General features: G+C 38.9%; 1 protein-coding gene across 6 annotated transcripts in view; it reads right to left on the bottom strand.

Annotated features, from left to right (window-relative positions):
• Window positions 1-20,000, bottom strand: part of LOC133652577 (nuclear receptor corepressor 2-like) — a 212,767-nt gene that overhangs the window by 32,363 nt on the left and 160,404 nt on the right. For all 6 annotated transcript variants that reach the window (XM_062051491.1, XM_062051494.1, XM_062051495.1 and 3 more), the window contains 11 exons: window positions 19,559-19,832; window positions 16,878-17,042; window positions 16,624-16,760; window positions 16,084-16,183; window positions 11,096-11,203; window positions 10,781-10,872; window positions 5,130-5,280; window positions 4,868-5,017; window positions 4,687-4,779; window positions 2,774-2,991; window positions 2,338-2,683 (listed from right to left, as the gene is read on the bottom strand). In XM_062051491.1, coding sequence (XP_061907475.1) covers window positions 2,338-2,683; window positions 2,774-2,991; window positions 4,687-4,779; window positions 4,868-5,017; window positions 5,130-5,280; window positions 10,781-10,872; window positions 11,096-11,203; window positions 16,084-16,183; window positions 16,624-16,760; window positions 16,878-17,042; window positions 19,559-19,832 — 1,834 coding nt within the window. The remainder of the gene's footprint in view (window positions 1-2,337; window positions 2,684-2,773; window positions 2,992-4,686; window positions 4,780-4,867; window positions 5,018-5,129; window positions 5,281-10,780; window positions 10,873-11,095; window positions 11,204-16,083; window positions 16,184-16,623; window positions 16,761-16,877; window positions 17,043-19,558; window positions 19,833-20,000) is intronic.

Genomic DNA, 20,000 nt, shown 5'->3' with positions numbered 1-20,000 from the left:
CATATTGTAAAAACTATAATAATAATAATTTGTGTTTGACTGACAGATATGAATATTCCATCCCTAAGCAAAACGTGATTTAGAACTTGGTGAATAAATTATTGTTGGTAAGTACAGATGTCAGCTGTTTCTTTCTCACCAGGGTTATGCAAATATCATGTGGGATTTTGGTAAGGAAAAGATCCCAAAAGCAGAATGCAACAACTCAAAATAAATTGTTACCAAAAAGTAACATTTTGGTTAGAGATGTCCGATAATATCAGCCGATAAATGCTTTAAAATGTAATATCGGAAATTATCGGTATCGGTTTCAAAGAGTAAAATTAATGACATTTTAAAGCGCCGCTGTACGGAGCGGTACATATATGGTAAAACACGGACGTAGGGCATACTTGCCAACCCTCCTGATTTTCCTGGGAGACTCCCGAGTTTCAGTGCCCCTCCCGAAAATCTCCCAGGGCAACCATTCTCCCGAATTTCTCCTGATTTCCACCCGGACAACAATATTGGGGGCGTGCCTTAAAGGCACTGCCTTTAGTGTCCTCTACAACCTGTCGTCATGTCCGCTTTTCCTCCGTAGAAACAGCGTGCCGGCCCAGTCACATAATATATGCGGCTTTTACACACACATAAGTGAATGCAACGCATACTTGATCAACAGCCATACAGGTCACACTGAGGGAGACCGTATAAACAACTTTAACACTGTTACAATTATGTGCCACACTGTGAACCCACACCAAACAAGAATGACAAACACATTTTGGGAGAACATCCGCACCGCAACACAAGCTTCACCTTTATCGGGAGTTTTGAAGCCCAAATACTTTCATATTGCGTTTCAAGCGCCCCCCTTATTAACCAGTAGAAACGGCATTCTTTTTATCTACGCTGTTTTCTGCTTATATGCTGTGTGTTTGTGCGCTGACACACTCAACATCATGTACGTCACCGCCGCACGGCAGCAGGCAGATGGGGTGAAAAAAATACCGGTATTTTTCAAATGCAGTATAGTATCGTTTTGGATTCAAGTAAGTAATACCGCAGTACTTAATTAGTACCGGTATACCATACTACAATTGAAATGTGGTGCAGACCACCTTATTTAAATGAGGATGCTCTGACGATTAGAGATGTCCGATAATATCGGGCTGCCGAAATTATCGGCCGATAAATGCTTTAAAATGTAATATCGGAAATGATCAGTATCGGTTTCAAAAAGTAAAATTTATGACTTTTTAAAACGCGTGGTACACGGACATAGGTAGAAGTAGAGAGCGCCAATAAACATTAAAGGCACGGCTTTTGCGTGCTGGCCCAATCCCATAATATCTACGGCTTTTCACACACACAAGTGAATGCAAAGCATACTTGGTCAACAGCCATACAGGTCACACTGAGGGTGACCGTATAAACAACTTTAACACTGTTACAAATATGCGCCACACTGTGAACCCACACCAGACAAGAATGACAAACACATTTCGGGAGAACATCCGCACCGTAACACAACATAAACACAACAGAACAAATACCCAGAACCCCTTGCAGCACTAACTCTTCCGGGACGCTACAATATAACACCACCGCTACCACCAAACCCCGCCCCCCCAATCCCGCCCACCTCAACCCCGACCCCCCACCACAACCCCGCAAGTATGGGTCAAATACTTATTTTTTACAAAATCAGCAAAGGACCAAATACCGTATTTTTCGGAGTATAAGTCGCTCCGGAGTATAAGTCGCACCAGCCGAAAATGCATAATAAAGAAGGAAAAAAAACATATAAGTCGCACTGGAGTATAGGTCGCATTTTTTGGGGGAAATGTATTTGATAAAACCCAACACCAAGAATAGACATTTGAAAGGCAATTTAAAATAACTAAAGAATAGTGAACAACAGGCTGAATAAGTGTACGTTATATGCCGCATAAATAACCAACTGAGAACGTGCCTGGTATGTTAACGTAACATATTATGGTAAGAGTCATTCAAATAACTATAACATATAGAACATGCTATACATTTACCAAACAATCTGTCACTCCTAATCGCTAAATCCCATGAAATCTTATACGTCTAGTCTCTTACGTGAATGAGCTAAATAATATTATTTGATATTTTACGGTAATGTGTTAATAATTTCACACATAAGTCGCTCCTGAGTATAAGTCGCACCCCCGGCCAAACTATGAAAGAAACTGCGACTTATAGTCCGAAAAATACGGTACTTATTTTTCCCTGTTGTAGTTTTTTGTGTAGTGCTCTCAATAAAGTTGATAGAAATACATCTGGCAAGGGAAATAAACTATTTAAAGAATAAATAAAAAAACCCACCATCATGCTGCCTTTGACTTGACTCCCTGGACAGAGGGGAGCCCCGATGTGACGGCCCAGGGTAGGGGTTCCTTAAAGTGCCTTTGTCGTCGTAGCCAACAGGGCTATGGTGGGCCTTGCCTCCCTGTTCTGACCCAAGTGTAAGGGGAGAAGAACGGGCTATTGTGCTGGCGGTGCTGACTACCGCGCTAGGTCGTCCTTTGGGTGCCTCTTCGTAGCGTCCCCTATCAGCCCGCATATCCATGTGAGGGGGTGCGTTATGGTAGGAACGCGGTGAACTGGCGATGATCGAGCGCACATCATGTCGTTTACCAGAGCCAGCAGCCTCCTGTTTCATGGGAGTTCCCTAGAAGGAATAACAACCAGGAATACTAAATAAACCATTTGAAAAATAAAAAAAAACACCTTGGGGGTTTAAAAGGTATGATGTCCGTACCTGTGTTAACATGCCCTCCTTGCCAGTCTGTCTGAGCTCTTCTCTGGGAATGAGGTGGATAGAGCGCCCAGCCTCCTTCACTGTGGGCACCATGGACTCTCTACCCTTAAGTGGGTCCGTCATTGAACTGCCTCCACGTGGCGGAGAGTTCTCTCTTTTCATTTGCTTGGCCTCTCTCCTCAGGTAGCTGTCCTGAGGGTCCAGATGGCGTGGTATGCCTGACACCGTGAGAATAAATGATTTGAAAAGAGAATATAGCTGGGGCAAAAAATAAATCACATTATAGTTAATTCATGAAGAAGAGAATGTTTGTTGTCATAAAAAAAAAAATGTCCGAGGACATTCATCCACCTGTAGGAGGATTCTTCTTGAGAAAATGTGGCAGATATAGATAAAACAAGAGTACCATATTTTCCGGACTATAGGGCGCACCGGATTATAAAGCGCACTGCTGATGAATGGTCTATTTTCAATCTTTTTTCATATATAAGGCGCACCGGATTATAGGGCACATTAAAGGAGTCATATTATAGTTGTTTTTTTCCTAAATGTAAAACACTTCCTTGTGGTCTACATAACATGTAATGGTGGTTCTTTGGTCAAAATGTTGCATAGATGATGTTTTACAGATCATCTTCAAGCCGCTTTCTGACAGTCGCTTCAGGATGCGCCGTTTTGTGGGCGGTCTTATTTACGTGGCTCACCTTCGACAGCGTCTTCTCCCCGTCATCTTTGTTGTAGCGGTGTGGCGTGCAAGGACGGGGGTGGAAGAAGTGTCAAAAGACGGAGCTAACTGTTTTAATGACATTCACATTTTACTTATTGACTTGTTGGAGTGCTAATCAGGCATATAGGCGCTATAGCTCGGTTGGTAGAGTGGCCGTGCCAGTAACTTGAGGGTTCCGGGTTCTATCCCCGCTTCCGCCATTCTAGTCACTGCCGTTGTGTCCTTGGGCAAGACACTTGACCCACCTGCTCCCAGTGCCACCCACACTGCTTTAAATGGAACTTACATATTGGCTTTCACTATGTAAAGCGCTTTGAGTCACTAGAGAAAAGCGCTATATAAATATAATTCACTTCACTTCACTTCAATCAATAACGGAGGAGCATCTCCTCATTCGGAAACAACAACAAGGAAATGTGTCCCGTGAAAAACTGTCCGACCGGAACTTTCTAATAACTAAAGTTCCTTGGGTGAATAATGTAAACTCACTACACCGGTATGTTTTAGCGCTTTCATGGCGAGTTTACTGACATATATAAGTAAGAACTTTACACTACTTTATATTAGAAATGGCAATAGCAGAGGATGAATGTCCCATAACAAGAAGATAGAGAAAAAGAAGAAGCTACAAAGGCTGACACGCGCAATTTTTCAGGATTTATGCAGATCCCAAATACAGAGCAGCAGGTACCAGAAGGTAAGAAAAGTTGCTTTTGCATAATATTGCGAAACAAAACGCCAGATAATGTGTCTTATCTTATACACACACCATAATAATACTCGTATGTTGAAGCACATCAAGCTGTGCGGCTTCATAGCTTACCAAAGTCGTACTAAAACATTTTGACAGATTTTTGAGCGCCGTGTGTAATGTTCTATATTTTCAATGGAACATATAAAATGTTGCTGTTGTTTACTTGAGTCATATTGCCATCATAGTGCAGTCTACACGTATCTCTTATGTTTGACTGCCATCTACTGGTCACACTTATCATTACACCATGTACCAAATAAAATCGCTTCGAGGTCGGTAAGCAAAACCAGAATTATTCCGTACATTAGGCGCACCGGGTTATAAGGCACACTGTCGAGTTTTGAGGGAAAAAAAGGATTTTAAGTGCGCCTTATAGTCGGGAAAATACGGTATATTAGTAGCTTAAGTTACTTTTATATAATTATATCTAACCTTGTGAGATTGAGCCACGTATGTGATGAGTATCTTTATAAGGTGTGTGGTGTGGACTGTCTCTGTCATGAGGCATCGCTCGACCAATAAGACCTGGGGTAAAGGTTGGGAAAAAGAATAATTATTTCCATTTATACAGTAAGTTTAAAAAAAAAAAAAAAAAACAAGATCTTGCAGCTACCTTCACAGTTGGAAGCAGACAATGAATCCCTCATAGGCAGACCTCGGGAGATGCCTCCCTCCATGACATCATAAGGACGCTTTAGGCCAAGAATTTCACCAGCTTGCCCAGAGCCCCTACCATCGTCTTTAGAGGTTTGAGAAACTGGACCTACGTGTTCCATAAAGAAGTGGTGTGTTAAATACTTAACTATTTATCAAATCACTTACTCAGAGATTGTCGGGTCTGTGCAAAATGACGAAATGCGACCTGACATACTCACGGTCATACGTGAGGATGTGACCACTTATTCCCTCATAGACCACATGACCTTTAGATAGTGTGTCGTCTCGCTCCCTCTCCCCACGGCTTGCAGTGTCCTCTGTGATCAAACGGGTTATGGTTCCCTTATACAGCACATCAGCCGGTGTCCCCTGTAGCCACAGTGAGAAAGGACAAGTGAGAGACGTATAAACTAAAAATCCACGTTCAGGCACACTGCAAAAACTGAAATCTAAGTAAGATTAAATATCTCAAATAAGGGTGATATTTGCTTATTTTCTGTCTGATAAGATCATTCTTCTCACTAAGCAGATTTTATGTTAGTGTTTTACTTGTTTTAAGGGTTTTAGTCCTAAATTATCTCAGTAAGATAGTACAGCTTGTTGCTGAGATTGTATGACCTATATTGAGTAAAACATGCTTGAAACTAGAATATCAACACTCACAAGTATAAAACTACTTTTTTAAAGTAATAATTTCTCATTTCTAAAATCATGATGCCGAGCGCATATCATTATGTCAAGATAATGGCACTAGCATTTACTTAATTTAAGAATATTTTTCAACATATTGAGCAAAAAGGTCTCTTTTTTTTCTACCAAGAAAAGTGCACTTGTTATTAGTGAGAATATACTTATTTTAAGGTATTTTTGGGTTCATTGAGGTTAGCTACCGTATTTTTCGGACTATAAGTCGCAGTTTTTTTCATAGTTTGCCAGGGGGTGCGACTTATACTCAGGAGGGACTTACAGTATGTGTGAAATTATTAACACATTACCGTAAAATATCAAATAATATTATTTAGCTCATTCCCGTAAGAGACTAGACGTATAAGATTTCCTCGGATTTAGCGATTAGGAGTGACAGATTGTTTGGTAAACGTATAGCATGTTCTATATGTTATAGTTATTTGAATGACTCTTACCATAATATGTTACGTTAACATACCAGGCACGTTCTCAGTTGGTTATTTATGCCTCATATAACATACACTTATTCAGCCTGTTGTTCACTATTCTTTATTTTTTTTAAATTGCCTTTCAAATGTCTATTCTTGGTGTTGGGTTTTATCAAATAAATTTCCCCAAAAAATGCGACTTATACTCCAGTGCGACTTATATATGTTTTTTTCCTTCTTTATTATGTATTTTCGGCCGGTGCGACTTATACTCCGGAGCGACTTATACTCCGAAAAATACGGTAATTTTACTTGTTTTGGAAAGTCTTGACAAGCCAAATTTTCTTGTTCTATTGGCAGATAATTTAGCTTAGTTCAAATAAAATACCCCTAATTTTTTTTTCTTGTTTTTGAACACTGACTTTTTGCAGTGCACATTAATTTAACAGTTAACTTGAAATATATAAAGTTACACTGGTTGAATAGAAAATGGCATCAAAATTACATGAACTACAAAAGCATATTTGAAAAAGAAGATAAATAAGTGGACTGGTTTGGCTGTATTGTTTATATGCATCTCATGACCAATATTCCAAACGAGGGTCATATTTCCACACAGCTTGGTAAACAGAGCCACATCGGGATGGGTAGACGGTTGTGCTTGAGATCACATTTCATGGCTTTTAAATACATCATGTTCAGGAAAAAACTGCGTCCAAGGACTTGTATATCGGCTTCCTTATACTCACATAAATCCATCTGAGAAGTAAAGCAAACTAATGATCTGCCGCAAGAGAACTTATTATGCACCGCTCACCTTTTCTTTACTAATCTGTTTTATAGATTGCAACCCAATTTAATACTTATTTGCTTCCTGAGTCCCCTAAGAGCCATTTGAAAATGACACTGTATTACATGGGCTGGGTTAAAATTAATGGGAACAGACAAGGCACACTGTGTACTTGTTGCTAAGGTGACTAGGGCCGTCAGAGCTGTGGTTATGTCACGGCAACTGGGAAATCCAGTAACGACAGCACTTGGTCTGCCTCATGACCTCTCCATTGCGCTTTCCTGTCTGCCATCCTGAGTACAGAAACCACGGCCAAGTAACACTAACGCTGCTGGTTTCAAAGCGGCAAAAGGAATGAGGGAACAATGGCAGTGATATGGGGAAAATAAGTGCTTACCAACACAAAGGGTAGGGATGCAGAACAAAATACTATTCATAAGTACCTGCCAAAGTACATAGTCACATCACAAATACAAATAATGTTCATCATAGATCATTAAAAAATACAATTCATATCTATGTCCGTACTCACAGGTAAACAAATAACATCAATCTTTGCCCACTTATTCAGTGATCTGAGGGGTAATTGGGGTATTGCATAGACCACAGGTGTCAAACTCAAGGCCCGGGGGCCAAATCTGGCCCGTCACATTATTTTATGTGGCCCGTGAAGGCCTGGAAATAATATGCGTTAATAAAATACTTAATCTTTTCTTATGAAATATATTTGTTCTTTCCCTTTTGACATTAAAATTCAGGTACTGCATGCATTTGCATATCTTTTCAAATTCAATATTATCAAAATCAAAATATTATATTATCATGTATTCCCAAAAAATTTTTTTATTAAAATATAGATAAATACTATACTTAAATATCTGCTTGACTTATGATTTCAAAACAAATTATCAATCAAATTGTAGACTGTAAAATTGACAATAGGTTTTACGGTTAAATTTCGCCAACTGAGTTTTTAATCGTAAAATCAACTTTGGTACTGTTTTTTTTCCGTATACAGTAAGACACTAAAACATTAAAAATCAAACAAAAAAAACATTAAAACAACAAGATTTTATGGTTAAAAAAAATAAAAATAAAAAAGGCAACTCTGTTGCTTGAATTTTACCGCTACAAAAAGTGGTATTGTTTTTCTACGGAGCCCCTAAAGGGACATGGGGGAAAAAAATGTGTTTATCATTTTTTGTATTTTTAATTTTTTTTAGACATGTATCTCGTGCGCAAGAGAAACTTTTTATGAAGTTATAAATAAAAAAATAGTAAAAAATTATAATTGTGTATTTTTTTATTTAGTTTTTTAGACATGTATCTTATGCGCACGAGATAGTTTCTCGTGCGCACGAGATACATGTCTTAAAATATATATATATATATTTTTTTTTAATAACTTTATAAAAAGTTTCTCGTGCGCACGAGATAGTTTCTTGTGCACACGAGATACATGTCTAAAAAAAAATTTACAAAAAAAAATAAATTATAAAAAGTAAAAATTCCCCCATGTCCCTTTAGGGCAGGGGTGGGCAATTAATTTTTACCGGGGGCCGCATGAGCAACCCGAGCACTGCTGGAGGGCCACACTGACAATATTTCAATTAAATTTTGCTCAAATTATTTTTGATATACCGTAAGATAGATAATAATAATAATAATATTTTCATTTAACCTAACTTATCTTTATACAAAAGCAGATGGCTTTTGATGGTTTTATTTTTAACACTTTCTTACACAACACTTCCCGATGTATATTACAATACAAAAATTTCAATTTCTGTCACTTTATCCTGCATCCTCTTTGTTGTAAAACCTTTATTTAACCAGATAAGAAAATGTTGTGAACGTAGCACGTACGCCTGTAAGGTGATTGGCGAAGAAGGAGGAAGCGTTGCTGTTGCGGAAATGAGGAGTGATTGGTTTTCCTTTTGGAAAGAACGAGATAAGTTGAGCTGTGTTAGTATAGCATGCTCAATAAAAGTTTAAAAAGTGCATCAGACTTGGTGTGCACTTCTTCTGGACGCTACAATTGATGTCACAAGTGGGATGAAATGCCTCCCAGTTCGCCTTGCCATCAAACCTGGGAGTCTTCATTGAGGGCGGAATTCCCCCCGTGGCAAGCAGCGTGGCTGCACCTGTAAACGCTCTCTCTCTCTCTCTCTCTCGCTCTCTCTCTCTCTCGCTCTCTCTCTCTCTCTCTCTTTGCGGCGAGCTCCTCACGTGGCACGTACCTCCCGATGACGTAGCACACAAACAGTGCAGTATGCGCAAAGTTTTACTTCTGACACCAATTGTAGCGCCCAGAAGAAGTGCACATCAAGTCTGGCGCTCTTTTTAAACTTTTATTGAGCAAGCTATACTAACACAGCTCAACATATCTCGTTCCTTCCACACGCACGTCTCCTCACTCCTCATTTACGCAACTCAAGAAGACAACATCTACTTCAGCAGGTCGTTACACTATATTCTTTAAACACAGCAACGTGTGTACCACAAATAAGCACACAGCTTTACCTTTACTTGTCTTGTTGAAAACACGCCATTCGTCATCAACTTTTCTCTTGTGCGCCTTCCCTCACAGGACATACGCACATATAACACTTTTCAAAATAAAAGCAGCACAGTTGTATTGCACGCACGACAAAGATGTTTTTTTAAATTTATTTTGTAATTTGAGATTGCCGCTGCGCGCACGAGCATACGTCCGCACGGAAGTAATACAAATAACGCTTTTCAAAACAAAAGCAGCACCATTGTATTGCACACTCGAAATAGATGCTTTTTAAAATTTATTTTGTAATTTATAATTGGCCTCACGCGGGCCGGACAGGGACGTACAAAGGGCCGGATGCGGCCCGCGGGCCGCACAATGCCCAGGTCTGCTTTAGGGGCTCCATATTTTTCCATTCCATTTATTCAATTTTTTTTATATGCTGTAAAAAAACCCACTGCTTTTACTGTACAATTCTGGTGACTGAGCTGCCAGTTTTTGAAGTGAAATGTTAATATCTTTTTTGCTGCTTATGTAAAAAAATATATTGTTAATTTATTATATATATATACACACACATGTACGTATATTCATATATTACTCATTGTTAAAAGCGACCCTCTGAGGGGAACCATAACTGCGATGTGGCCCTCAATGAAAACGAGTTTGACACCCCTGGCATAGACTATATTCTTATAATTATGATCATGGCAAAAATGATCGTGGCATAAAATGAGTCAACTATGGTCAAATTTAATATATTTATATTCAATATATTCATGTTTTTTTAAAACCTGTCCCGTCCAGTGACATGGGCAAAAAATATTGCCATTATTCGTAATTTAAAAGTTATAGTTTAGCTCAGGGTAAGATATCAACATGCCTCACAGGTCAAGTTTTATTGGATTTCAGATTCCATCCAACCATCCATTTTCTACCGCTTGTCCCTTTCGGGTTGCGGGGGGTGCTGGAGCCTATCTCAGCTGCATTCGGGCGATTGTCTTAGTAAAATGCATTTAAATATATTTCAAAGGTACACTACATATGTATGTACATGGTGTGTGGCTATGCTGCTGTGACTCATTACATTCCCTCATGATATTAATAAAGTTATCTTTGTATGCTGCATGAGCCATTTTTTTGATCAGCAAAAAACACATAATTTCCTAGAAATGTATGTTTGTTGTAAAAAACAAAAAAACAACCGTCTAAACCTTATCATCAGTATATAGGTATAGTGTATGTGAATGTTACGAACAGTTATGGCAATTCATTATGTAGTGTATATGTTGAGTACTTTTGGGTGTAGGCAGTTTTTAATTTGGGTCTTAAGATGACATTTTTTGGCAAAAGCTAGTTTAAAATAATGGCCTACTGTGAAGAGGACGCAATCTAAATTTCCAAACAACAAAAAGTAGAAAAGGTTTGGGTTTTTGTTTTTTTACAACCTCTTTATACACTTACTTGAGTGATGGAACCCCCTCGGTACGAGACTGAGGAATCTGGATGCATTCTGGTCCCTGGAATACCCTTAGTGATGCTACCACCCTGGACAGCTAAAATGGAATTCAAAATGAAGGTAAATGCAAAGAACAACAAGCCAAAGTGGGGTATAATTTCCTTTATTTAATGGCAATTGTTATTTTTGAGACACATTTCGGACAACCGAGTAAATCAGTATTAGTATCAGTAAATCAGTGTGTATGTAGTGTTCATTCTAGAAGCAAGTAATTAGGTCATTCAAAATGATATAAATAGTACTAAATGACTACCACATACCTCTCCCAGTACCATCGTGGGATGTGCCTTGGGTGGATGGGTTGTCAGCTTGCAAGGAAGAGCTGCGGGGTGATAACTGTTCTTGCTTGACCACAGGAAATGGGCCGCCTGTAAAGTATTTAGGAAAATAGAGAGAGTCAGGAATGCCAAGTTTGGTCCAACAAGTGGTCCGACCTGGCAATCTCTTAGACCAGTGGTACTCAAAGTGGGACCCGCGGGACAAATTTTGAGTGGTTTTGTTTGTCCCGCCAAAGGGAGGCTTCCCAAAATGTAATACATATTCATACTCTTTTAAGCCCACACAATCATTGATGGTATATCTGCAAGGCTAACAGGTTACCCTCTATCGAACGTGATGATGTCCACTACAATATATGATTGCGGTATGGGATTAAACTACTCACTTATTGTGCAGCTGTACGCTTAAGACCACTGCGTTTGGCCGACGGCCCATTGAATTGGCACATTTTCACTTGGCCCTTGGAGGTAAAAAGTTTGGCCACGCCTGTTTTAGACGATCCTTATTTAAGAACTGTCTCCGGGGTAATAGTATTAGAAAATATTGGTGTAACTAACGCTGTTATTGTTTTAGTAGCGGGTACACTGCAAAATCTGAAATCTAAGTAAGATTAAATATCTCAAATAAGGGTGATTTTTTCTTATTTTCTGTCTGATAAGATAATTCTTCTCACTAAGCAGATTTTATGTTAGAGTGTTTTCCTTGTTTTAAGTGTTTTGGTCCTAAATGATCTCAGTAAAATATTACAGCTTGTTGCTGAGATTTTATGACCTATATTGAGTAAAACATGCTTGAAACTAGAATATCAACTGATGCAAAACTGTGTCAGCAACACTCACAAGTATAAAACTACTTTTTTAAGGTAATAATTTCTTATTTCAAGCATGAAAAAAAAAAATCATGACTTTGACACAATTGTGTCTCATAACTAAAACTGGATGGAAATGGACTTTGCTGTATTATTTTCAATGAAACAATAGAAAATACGCACTCAAAGTAGTACAGTTGGCACAGTACAGTAAACTGACAGTTAATATTTAAACATTTAACATGTGACATTTCAAACAATTCTGAACAGAAAAAGTTCATGCACATTCAGATAAATTCTTTAAAATTACAATTAAAACATTTTTGGTCGGGGGCGGGCTGTATATATGCGCACTAATCGACTGAAAGGTCACGCACTTGGCGCGATGATGTCATGTTATCGATGGAAAAATGCATTTTTAGACCATATGATTTGCCTGAGCGGCTAGGAGACCCCGAGAGTAACAAGCGGTTGCCTTGTTTCCTTTCCATTAAGAACAATAAATACATTTTTAGTATAAGTTTGCTGGTTTCAAGAAATGTAATGCCGAGCGCATATCATTATGTCAAGATAATGGCACTTGCATTTACTTAATTTAAGAATATTTTTCAACATATTGAGCAAAAAGGTCTAATTTTTTTTTTTTCTACCAAGAAAAGTACACTTGTTATTAGTGAGAATAAACTTATTTTCATTGAAGTTAGCTATTTTTACTTGTTTTGGAAAGTCTTGACAAGCCAAATTTTGTTGTTCTATTGGCAGATCATTTTGCTTAGTTCAAATAAAATACCCCTAATTTTTGTATTTTTTTTCCTTGTTTTTGAACACTGACTTTTTGCAGTGTAGTGATGGGTCAAACGATACTGAAGCCTCGTTGCCTTATGAGACACTGTGTCCCATGATGCCTCTAATGTGAGTGTCACTTTAAATAAAAAACATGCGCTTGATACAACTGCTGTGTCATTTCATTGTGAAGCACCAAACAGTTTATTTATATTCGTTTTTTGTTGCCGTAATTGATCTAAATGAAACTTATAGATAAAAACATTCTGAAGTGTGGTATAATCTTTATTTTGAAGCGCCAAATTAGGTAAGTGTTCTTCTTTTCCTTCATTTCCTATTTGGCTCATTGACCAGAGTTGCACTCTTCATATTCCTGTGCACACACTGCAAAAACTGAAATCTAAGTAAGGTTAAATATCTCAAATAAGGGTGATATTTGCTTATTTTCTGTCTGATAAGATAATTCTTCTCATTAAACAGATTTTATGTTAGAGTGTTTTACTTGTTTTAAGGGTTTTGGTCCTAAATGATCTCAGTAAGATATTACAGCTTGTTGCTGAGATTTGATGAGTAAATGTATTGAGTAAAACATGCTTGAAACTAGAATATCAATTGCAAGGCTGTGTCATCAACACTCACAAGAATAAAACTACTTTTTTAAAGTAATAATTTCTTATTTCAAGCATGAAAAAAAAACATTTCATGACTTTGACACAATTGTGTCTCATAATTAAAACAGATGACGGCCAAATGTACTTTGCTGTTTTATTTTCAATGAAACAATAAAAAATACGTACTCATATAGTAGTACAGTTGGTAAAGTACAGTAAACTGACTATTTAAACATTTAACATTTCAAACAATTTTGAACAGAAATAGTTCATGCACATTCAGGTAAATTCTTCAAAATTACAATTAAAAACATTTTGGGCGGGGGCCGGGCTGTATATATGCACACACTAATTGACTGAAAGAGCACGCACTTGGAGCGATGATGTCATGTTATCGATGGAAAAATGCATTTTTAGACAATATGATTTGCCTGAGCGGCTAGGAGACCCCGAGAGTAACAAGCGGTTGCCTTGTTGCCTTTCCATTAAGAACAATAAACTAGTTTTTAGTATAAGTTTGCTGGTTTCAAGAAATGTAATGCCAAGCGCATATCATTATGTCAAGATAATGGCACTAGCATTTACTTAATTTAAGAATATTTTTCAACATATTTAGCAAAAAGGTCTCTTTTTTTTTCAACAAAGAAAAGTGCATTTGTTATTAGTGAGAATATACTTATTTTAAGGTATTTTTGGGTTCATTGAGGTTATCTAATTTTACTTGTTTTGGAAAGTCTTGACAAGCCACATTTTCTTGTTCTATTGGCAGATAATTTTGTTTAGTTCAAGTAAAATACCCCTCATTTTTGTATTTTTTTTTGTTTGTTTTTAAACACTGACTTTTTGCAGTGCAGCTATTTGATTAAATAATCCATTATATTTGCTAACTATTTATTTTATTTGCAGGTAAATGTAGTGACATGTTTTAATCCAGCAAATGGCGCCATTAGGAAACAACAACAGTGTCAGGTTAGTATCAATACAAACAGTGAGTGTGCCAATTTTGGCTTTCATTTTTTTGTATATGTACACGCACACGTGCCCATTTCGCGCGTCAACCCACAGGAGAGATTTTTGCATAGGTAGGGATTAAAAAGGGATGCAATGGAAGCCATGCAGAGCCTAAGCCATGCCGTTTTTTCCGTATGTGTGCATATCTTAAAGGTTTGAACGAGGAAGAGAGCCGGTCACAACAATTTAACGCCCTCCAAGCCAGTGTTTTTCAACCTTTTTTGAGCCAAGGCACATTTTTTTCCATTAAAAAAGTCCAGAGGCACACCACCAGCACAATACATTAAAAAAAAATTAAACTCAGCAGCCGATATTGACAGTGAAAAGTCGGTCTCGCAATTGTTGGATATGAATTCAAACCATGACCAACCATGCATCAATATAGCTCTTGTCTCAAAGTAGGTGTACTGTCACGACCATGCCCCGACTTATTTGGAGTTTTTTGGTGTTTTTCTGTGTGTAGTGTTTTAGTTCTTGTCTTGCGCTCCTATTTTGGTGACTTTTCCTGTTTTGTTGGTATTTTCCTGTAGCAGTTCCATGTCTTCCTCGAGTGCTATTCCCCGCACCCGCTTTGTTTTAGCAATCAAGACTATTCAAGTTGTGCAGATGCTATCCTTCTTTGTGGGGACATTGTTGATTGTCATGTCATGTACGGATGTACTTTGTGGACGCCATCTCCTGCTCCACACGCTGTAAGTCTTTGCTGTCGTCCAGCATTCTGTTTTTTGTTTACTTTGTAGCCAGTTCAGTTTTAGTTTCGTTACGCATAGCCTTCCCTAAGCTTCAATGCCTTTTCTTAGGGGCACTCACCTTTTGTTTATTTTTGCTTCAAGCATTAGATACATTTTTATCTGCACGCTGCCTCCCACTGTCGGTTGGATATTGTGATCATGACAAACCATGTTCCCGACATCTACAAAGAAATTAGCTACCCGCTGCCACCTATTGATATGGAAGAGTATAACATGGTTACTCTGCCGAGCTCTAGACAGCACCGACACTCAACAACGGCGCATTATTTGCGGATTATAATTACCGTATTTTTCGGAGTATAAGTCGCTCAGGCCGAAAATGCATAATAAAGAAGGAAAAAAACATGTATAAGTCGCACTGGAGTACAAGTCGCATTTTTGGGGGAAATGTATTTGATAAAACCCAACACCAAGAATAGACATTTGAAAGGCAATTTAAAATAAATAAAGAATAGTGAACAACAGGCTGAATAAGTGTACGTTATATGCTGCATAAATAACCAACTGAGAACGTGCCTGGTATGTTAACGTAACATATTATGGTAAGAGTCATTCAAATAACTATAACATATAGAACATGCTATACGTTTACCAAACAATCTGTCACTCCTAATCGCTAAATCCCATGAAATCTTATACGTCTAGTCTCTTACGTGAATGAGCTAAATAATGTTATTTGATATTTTACGGTAATATGTTAATAATTTCACACATAAGTCGCTCCTGAGTATAAGTCGCACCCCAGGCCAAACTATGAAAAAAACTGTGACTTATAGTCCGAAAAATACGGTACTGGTTTGCAAAAAAGATTTTTAACCCAATTAGGTGAAATTACATAATCTCCCACGGCACACCAGACTGTATCTCACGGAACACTAGTGTGCCGCGGCACAGTGGTTGAAAAACACTGCTCTAAGCATCTAACTCACGGTGACATGCAGCAGCTTTAATAATAAGAAAACCAGAAGTGAATCAGATTGTCTGGATTGCCCAAATGTACTTACCAACTTTCCTCGGATCCATCCAAGACAAGCTCATTTGAGTAGAAGGCATTTTCCCATGTTCGAATCCATGAGCTGGGTTGTGCAACTGTACCGGAGTTCCCTAAAAAAGCAGTGACTTATTTAATGATGTAATAATAATAATACATCATTAAATATATTAATTAAAATATAGCGCTTTTTTAGACACTCAAAGCGCTTTACAGAGAAGTGGGAAGCCATCATTCATTCACATCTGGTGGTGGTAAGCTACAATTGTAGCCACAGCTGCCCTGGGGTAGACTGACGGAAGCGTGGCTGCCAGTTAGCGCCTACGGCCCCTCCGACCACCACCTATCATTCATCATTCATTCACCAGCGTAAGGCAAGGGTGGGTCCTGCCCAAGGACACAACGGCAGTGATTGGGATGGCAAGAGGCCCTCAAGTTTCTGGCAGGGCTGCTCTACCCACCACGCCATGCCGCCCCCAGTCTACAATACAATTCCATAACTTCCCTTTATCCTAATTTAATCGTCAATGCTACCAACCGTGTTCTGCTATACCTGTGTGATGGAGCCACCTGGCTTGGTTGAAGAAATAAGAGGCGGTGGTTCTGGCATAATGAGGGGTCGGACTGCTGCTTGCCTTCCACTATCCTGTGGCAAACCAGGGAGTCCTGGGTGGCCCGATTGCTGGAACGCTGACAAGGACAAGAAATGATGTGATGATGATCAGAGAGCACAGTGACATATATTTAAGGGCACGGCATCTCTGACCGCAAGTAACATTAGGCAAGAAGACAAAGAAGAGCCCTTACAATTAAACTGGAGCAGGTGCTGGTCATGACTGATTTTGGCCATGTCTCGTGGGGACATAGGGAATGGAGACAGAGTCGGTCGACCTAAATTGGAGGACCTTAGGTCATCCGGGCCCAGTGCGGGTCTCTTAACCTCACCATGTGGGGAGAAAGCCTGCAACTTGTCTGAAAAAGCAACACACGCACACAAACACATCAGGAAAAACCAAAGCAATCCACCAAGCGAGACAGTAATCATAGATTTTTGCTTACTGTGAAACTATTTTTTAATAATTTAACTTTCCTTCAAATCTAGTTAAGGGCCTACTAAAACCCACTACTACCGACCACGCAGTCTGATAGTTTATATATCAATGACGAAATCTTAACATTGCAACACATGCCAATACAGCCGGGTTAACTCATAAAGTGCAATTTTAAATTTCCCGGCAAACTTCCGGCTGAAAACGTTTCGATATGATGACGTTTGCGTGTGACGTCAACGGTTGAAGCGGAAGTATTCGGAGCCCATTGAATCCAATACAAAAAGCTCTGTTTTCATCTCAAAATTTCACAGTATTCTGGACATCTGTGTTGGTGAATCTTTTGCAATTTGTTTAATGAACAATGAAGACTGCAAAGAAGAAAGTTGTAGGTGGGATCGGTGTATTAGCGGCGGACTACAGCAACACAACCAGGAGGACTTTGAGGATAGCAGACGCGCTAGCCGAACGACCTCACCTTGACTTAAACCGTCTCCGGGCCGCCGACCGCATCGGTGATCGGGTGAAGTCCTTCGTCGTACCGTCGATCGCTGGAACGCAGGTGAGCACGGGTCGTGATGAGCAGATGAGAGCTGGCGTAGGTGCAGAGCTAATGTTTTTAGCATAGCTCTGTCGAGGTTCCGTAGCTAAGTTAGCTTCAATGGCGTCGTTAGCAACAGCATTGCTAAGCTTCGCCAAGCTGGAAAGCATTAACCGTGTAGTTACATGTCCAGAGTTTGGTAGTATTGTTGATCTTCTGTCTATCCTTCCAGTCAGGGACTTATTTGTTTTGTTTCTATATGCAGTTAAGCCGGATGCTATCACGTTAGCTCAGTAGCTAAAGTGTTTCGCCGATGTATTGTCGTGGAGATAAAAGTTACTGTGAATGTCCATTTCGCGTTCTCAACTCTCATTTTCAAGAGGATATAGTATCCGAGGTGGTTTAAAATACAAATCCGTGATCCACAATAGAAAAAGGACAGAGTGTGGAATCCAATGAGCCCTTGTACCTAAGTTACGGTCAGAGTGAAAAAAGATACGTTCTGCACTGCACGCTAGTCCTTCACTTTCACGTTCCTCATCCACGAATCTTTCATCCTCGCTCAAATTAATGGGGTAATCGTCGCTTTCTCGGTCCGAATCTCTCTCGCTGCTGGTGTAAACGATAGGAAAATGTGAGCAGCACTTCCTCCGGTGACGTCACGCTACTTCCGGTAGGGGCAAGGCTTTTTTTTATCAGAGACCAAAAGTTGCGAACTTTATCGTCGTTGTTCTATACTAAATCCTTTCAGCAAAAATATGGCAATATCGCGAAATGATCAAGTATGACACATAGAATGGATCTGCTATCCCCGTTTAAATAAAACAATTTCATTTCAGTAGGCCTTTAAGCAGGTGTGCTACAGCTTTTCTTTGTGGGCTTCAAAGAGACACACTGCAAAAACATAAATCTAAGTAAGATTAAATATCTCAAATAAGGGTGATATTTGTTTATTTTCTGTCCGATAAGATAATTCTTCTCACTAAGCAGATTTTATGTTAGTGTTTTACTTGTTTTAAGGGTTTTGGTCCTAAATGATCTCAGCAAGATATTACAGCTTGTTGCTGAGATTCGATGACCTATATTGAGTAAAACATGCTTGAAACTAGAATATCAACTGATGCAAAGCTGTGTCATCAACGCTCACAAGTATAAAACTACTTTTTTAAAGTAATAATTTCTTATTTCAAGCATGAGAAAAAAATCATGATGCAGAGCGCATATCATTATGTCAAGATAATGGCACTAGCATTTACTTAATTTGAGAATATTTTTCAACATATTGAGCAAAAAGGTCTCTTTTTTTTCTACCAAGAAAAGTACACTTGTTATTAGTGAGAATATACTTATTTTAAGGTATTTTTGGGTTCATTAAGGTTAGCTAATTTTACTTGCTTTGGAAAGTCTTGCTAAGCCGAATTTTCTTGTTCTATTGGTAGATAATTTTGCTTAGTTCAAATAAAATACCCCTAATTTTTGCATTTTTTTTTCTTGTTTTTGAACACTGACTTTTTGCAGTGCACGCCTGGGCTGTGATATTCACATCCAACAAGATCACAGTAATCTAGGGTAATAAATAAGACAATTGTCCTCTGAGTCAGTAGGGATACTGTAGTATCATTTATCAGTTCCCTGTCCACCAGTGTCCCAGAAACACACATTGTACACTAAACACGAGCAAACAGACTCAAGGTCGGAAGATAACTAAAAAAAAATGTGTTAAAAATATAATACAACTGCTTTAATTAGATCATAAGCTTTAAGTCTGATATTTTTAACAAGTTACAATTTTGTGTTATCTAAAGTAGCATAAATAAATATGTTCAATGAAATGTGAACTTAACTCCAATAAGAGGGAATACATGAATTATCCAGCATGCAATAAAAGGCGTGCGTACCATCCTTGTCATCGGTGCAGGGGCTGCGTGGGCGGATGCGAGGGCTGCTGCTATGAAGAGCCTCCCTATCTCTTTCTGTTTGTTGAGTATAAGGCTGCTGCTTGCCTGGCTGGCCTGAAAGCTGCTGCTGCTGCTGTTGTTGTTGTCTGACCTCCTGAGACGACTCCCCATGAGCCATGGTGATCTGCTGCTGGTACAATGCCAGAGCGTGGGGGGGCAGTACAGCTTTGGCACCCGCACTCCGCTGACTGCCTTGGACTGACGCTTCAGGTATCTACACAGAGAATGAGAGGGTTACGTAACGAACGGGCTTGCACAAAATATTTATTATATTCTTCTTCAAATATTGAATATGTGCTCTGATAACCACAATAGAGTTCTTCTGAATCTCTCGACAATCCAGCCTCAATTTGTTTTATTTGACATAATAATAGGCCTGAGC

This window comes from Entelurus aequoreus, linkage group LG06 (genome assembly GCF_033978785.1).
Source record: "Entelurus aequoreus isolate RoL-2023_Sb linkage group LG06, RoL_Eaeq_v1.1, whole genome shotgun sequence".
In the NCBI taxonomy this organism is placed as follows: Eukaryota; Metazoa; Chordata; class Actinopteri; order Syngnathiformes; family Syngnathidae; genus Entelurus; species Entelurus aequoreus.
The sequence above is the reverse complement of the archived record's forward strand: the minus strand, read 5'-3'. Positions and strand labels throughout refer to the sequence as shown.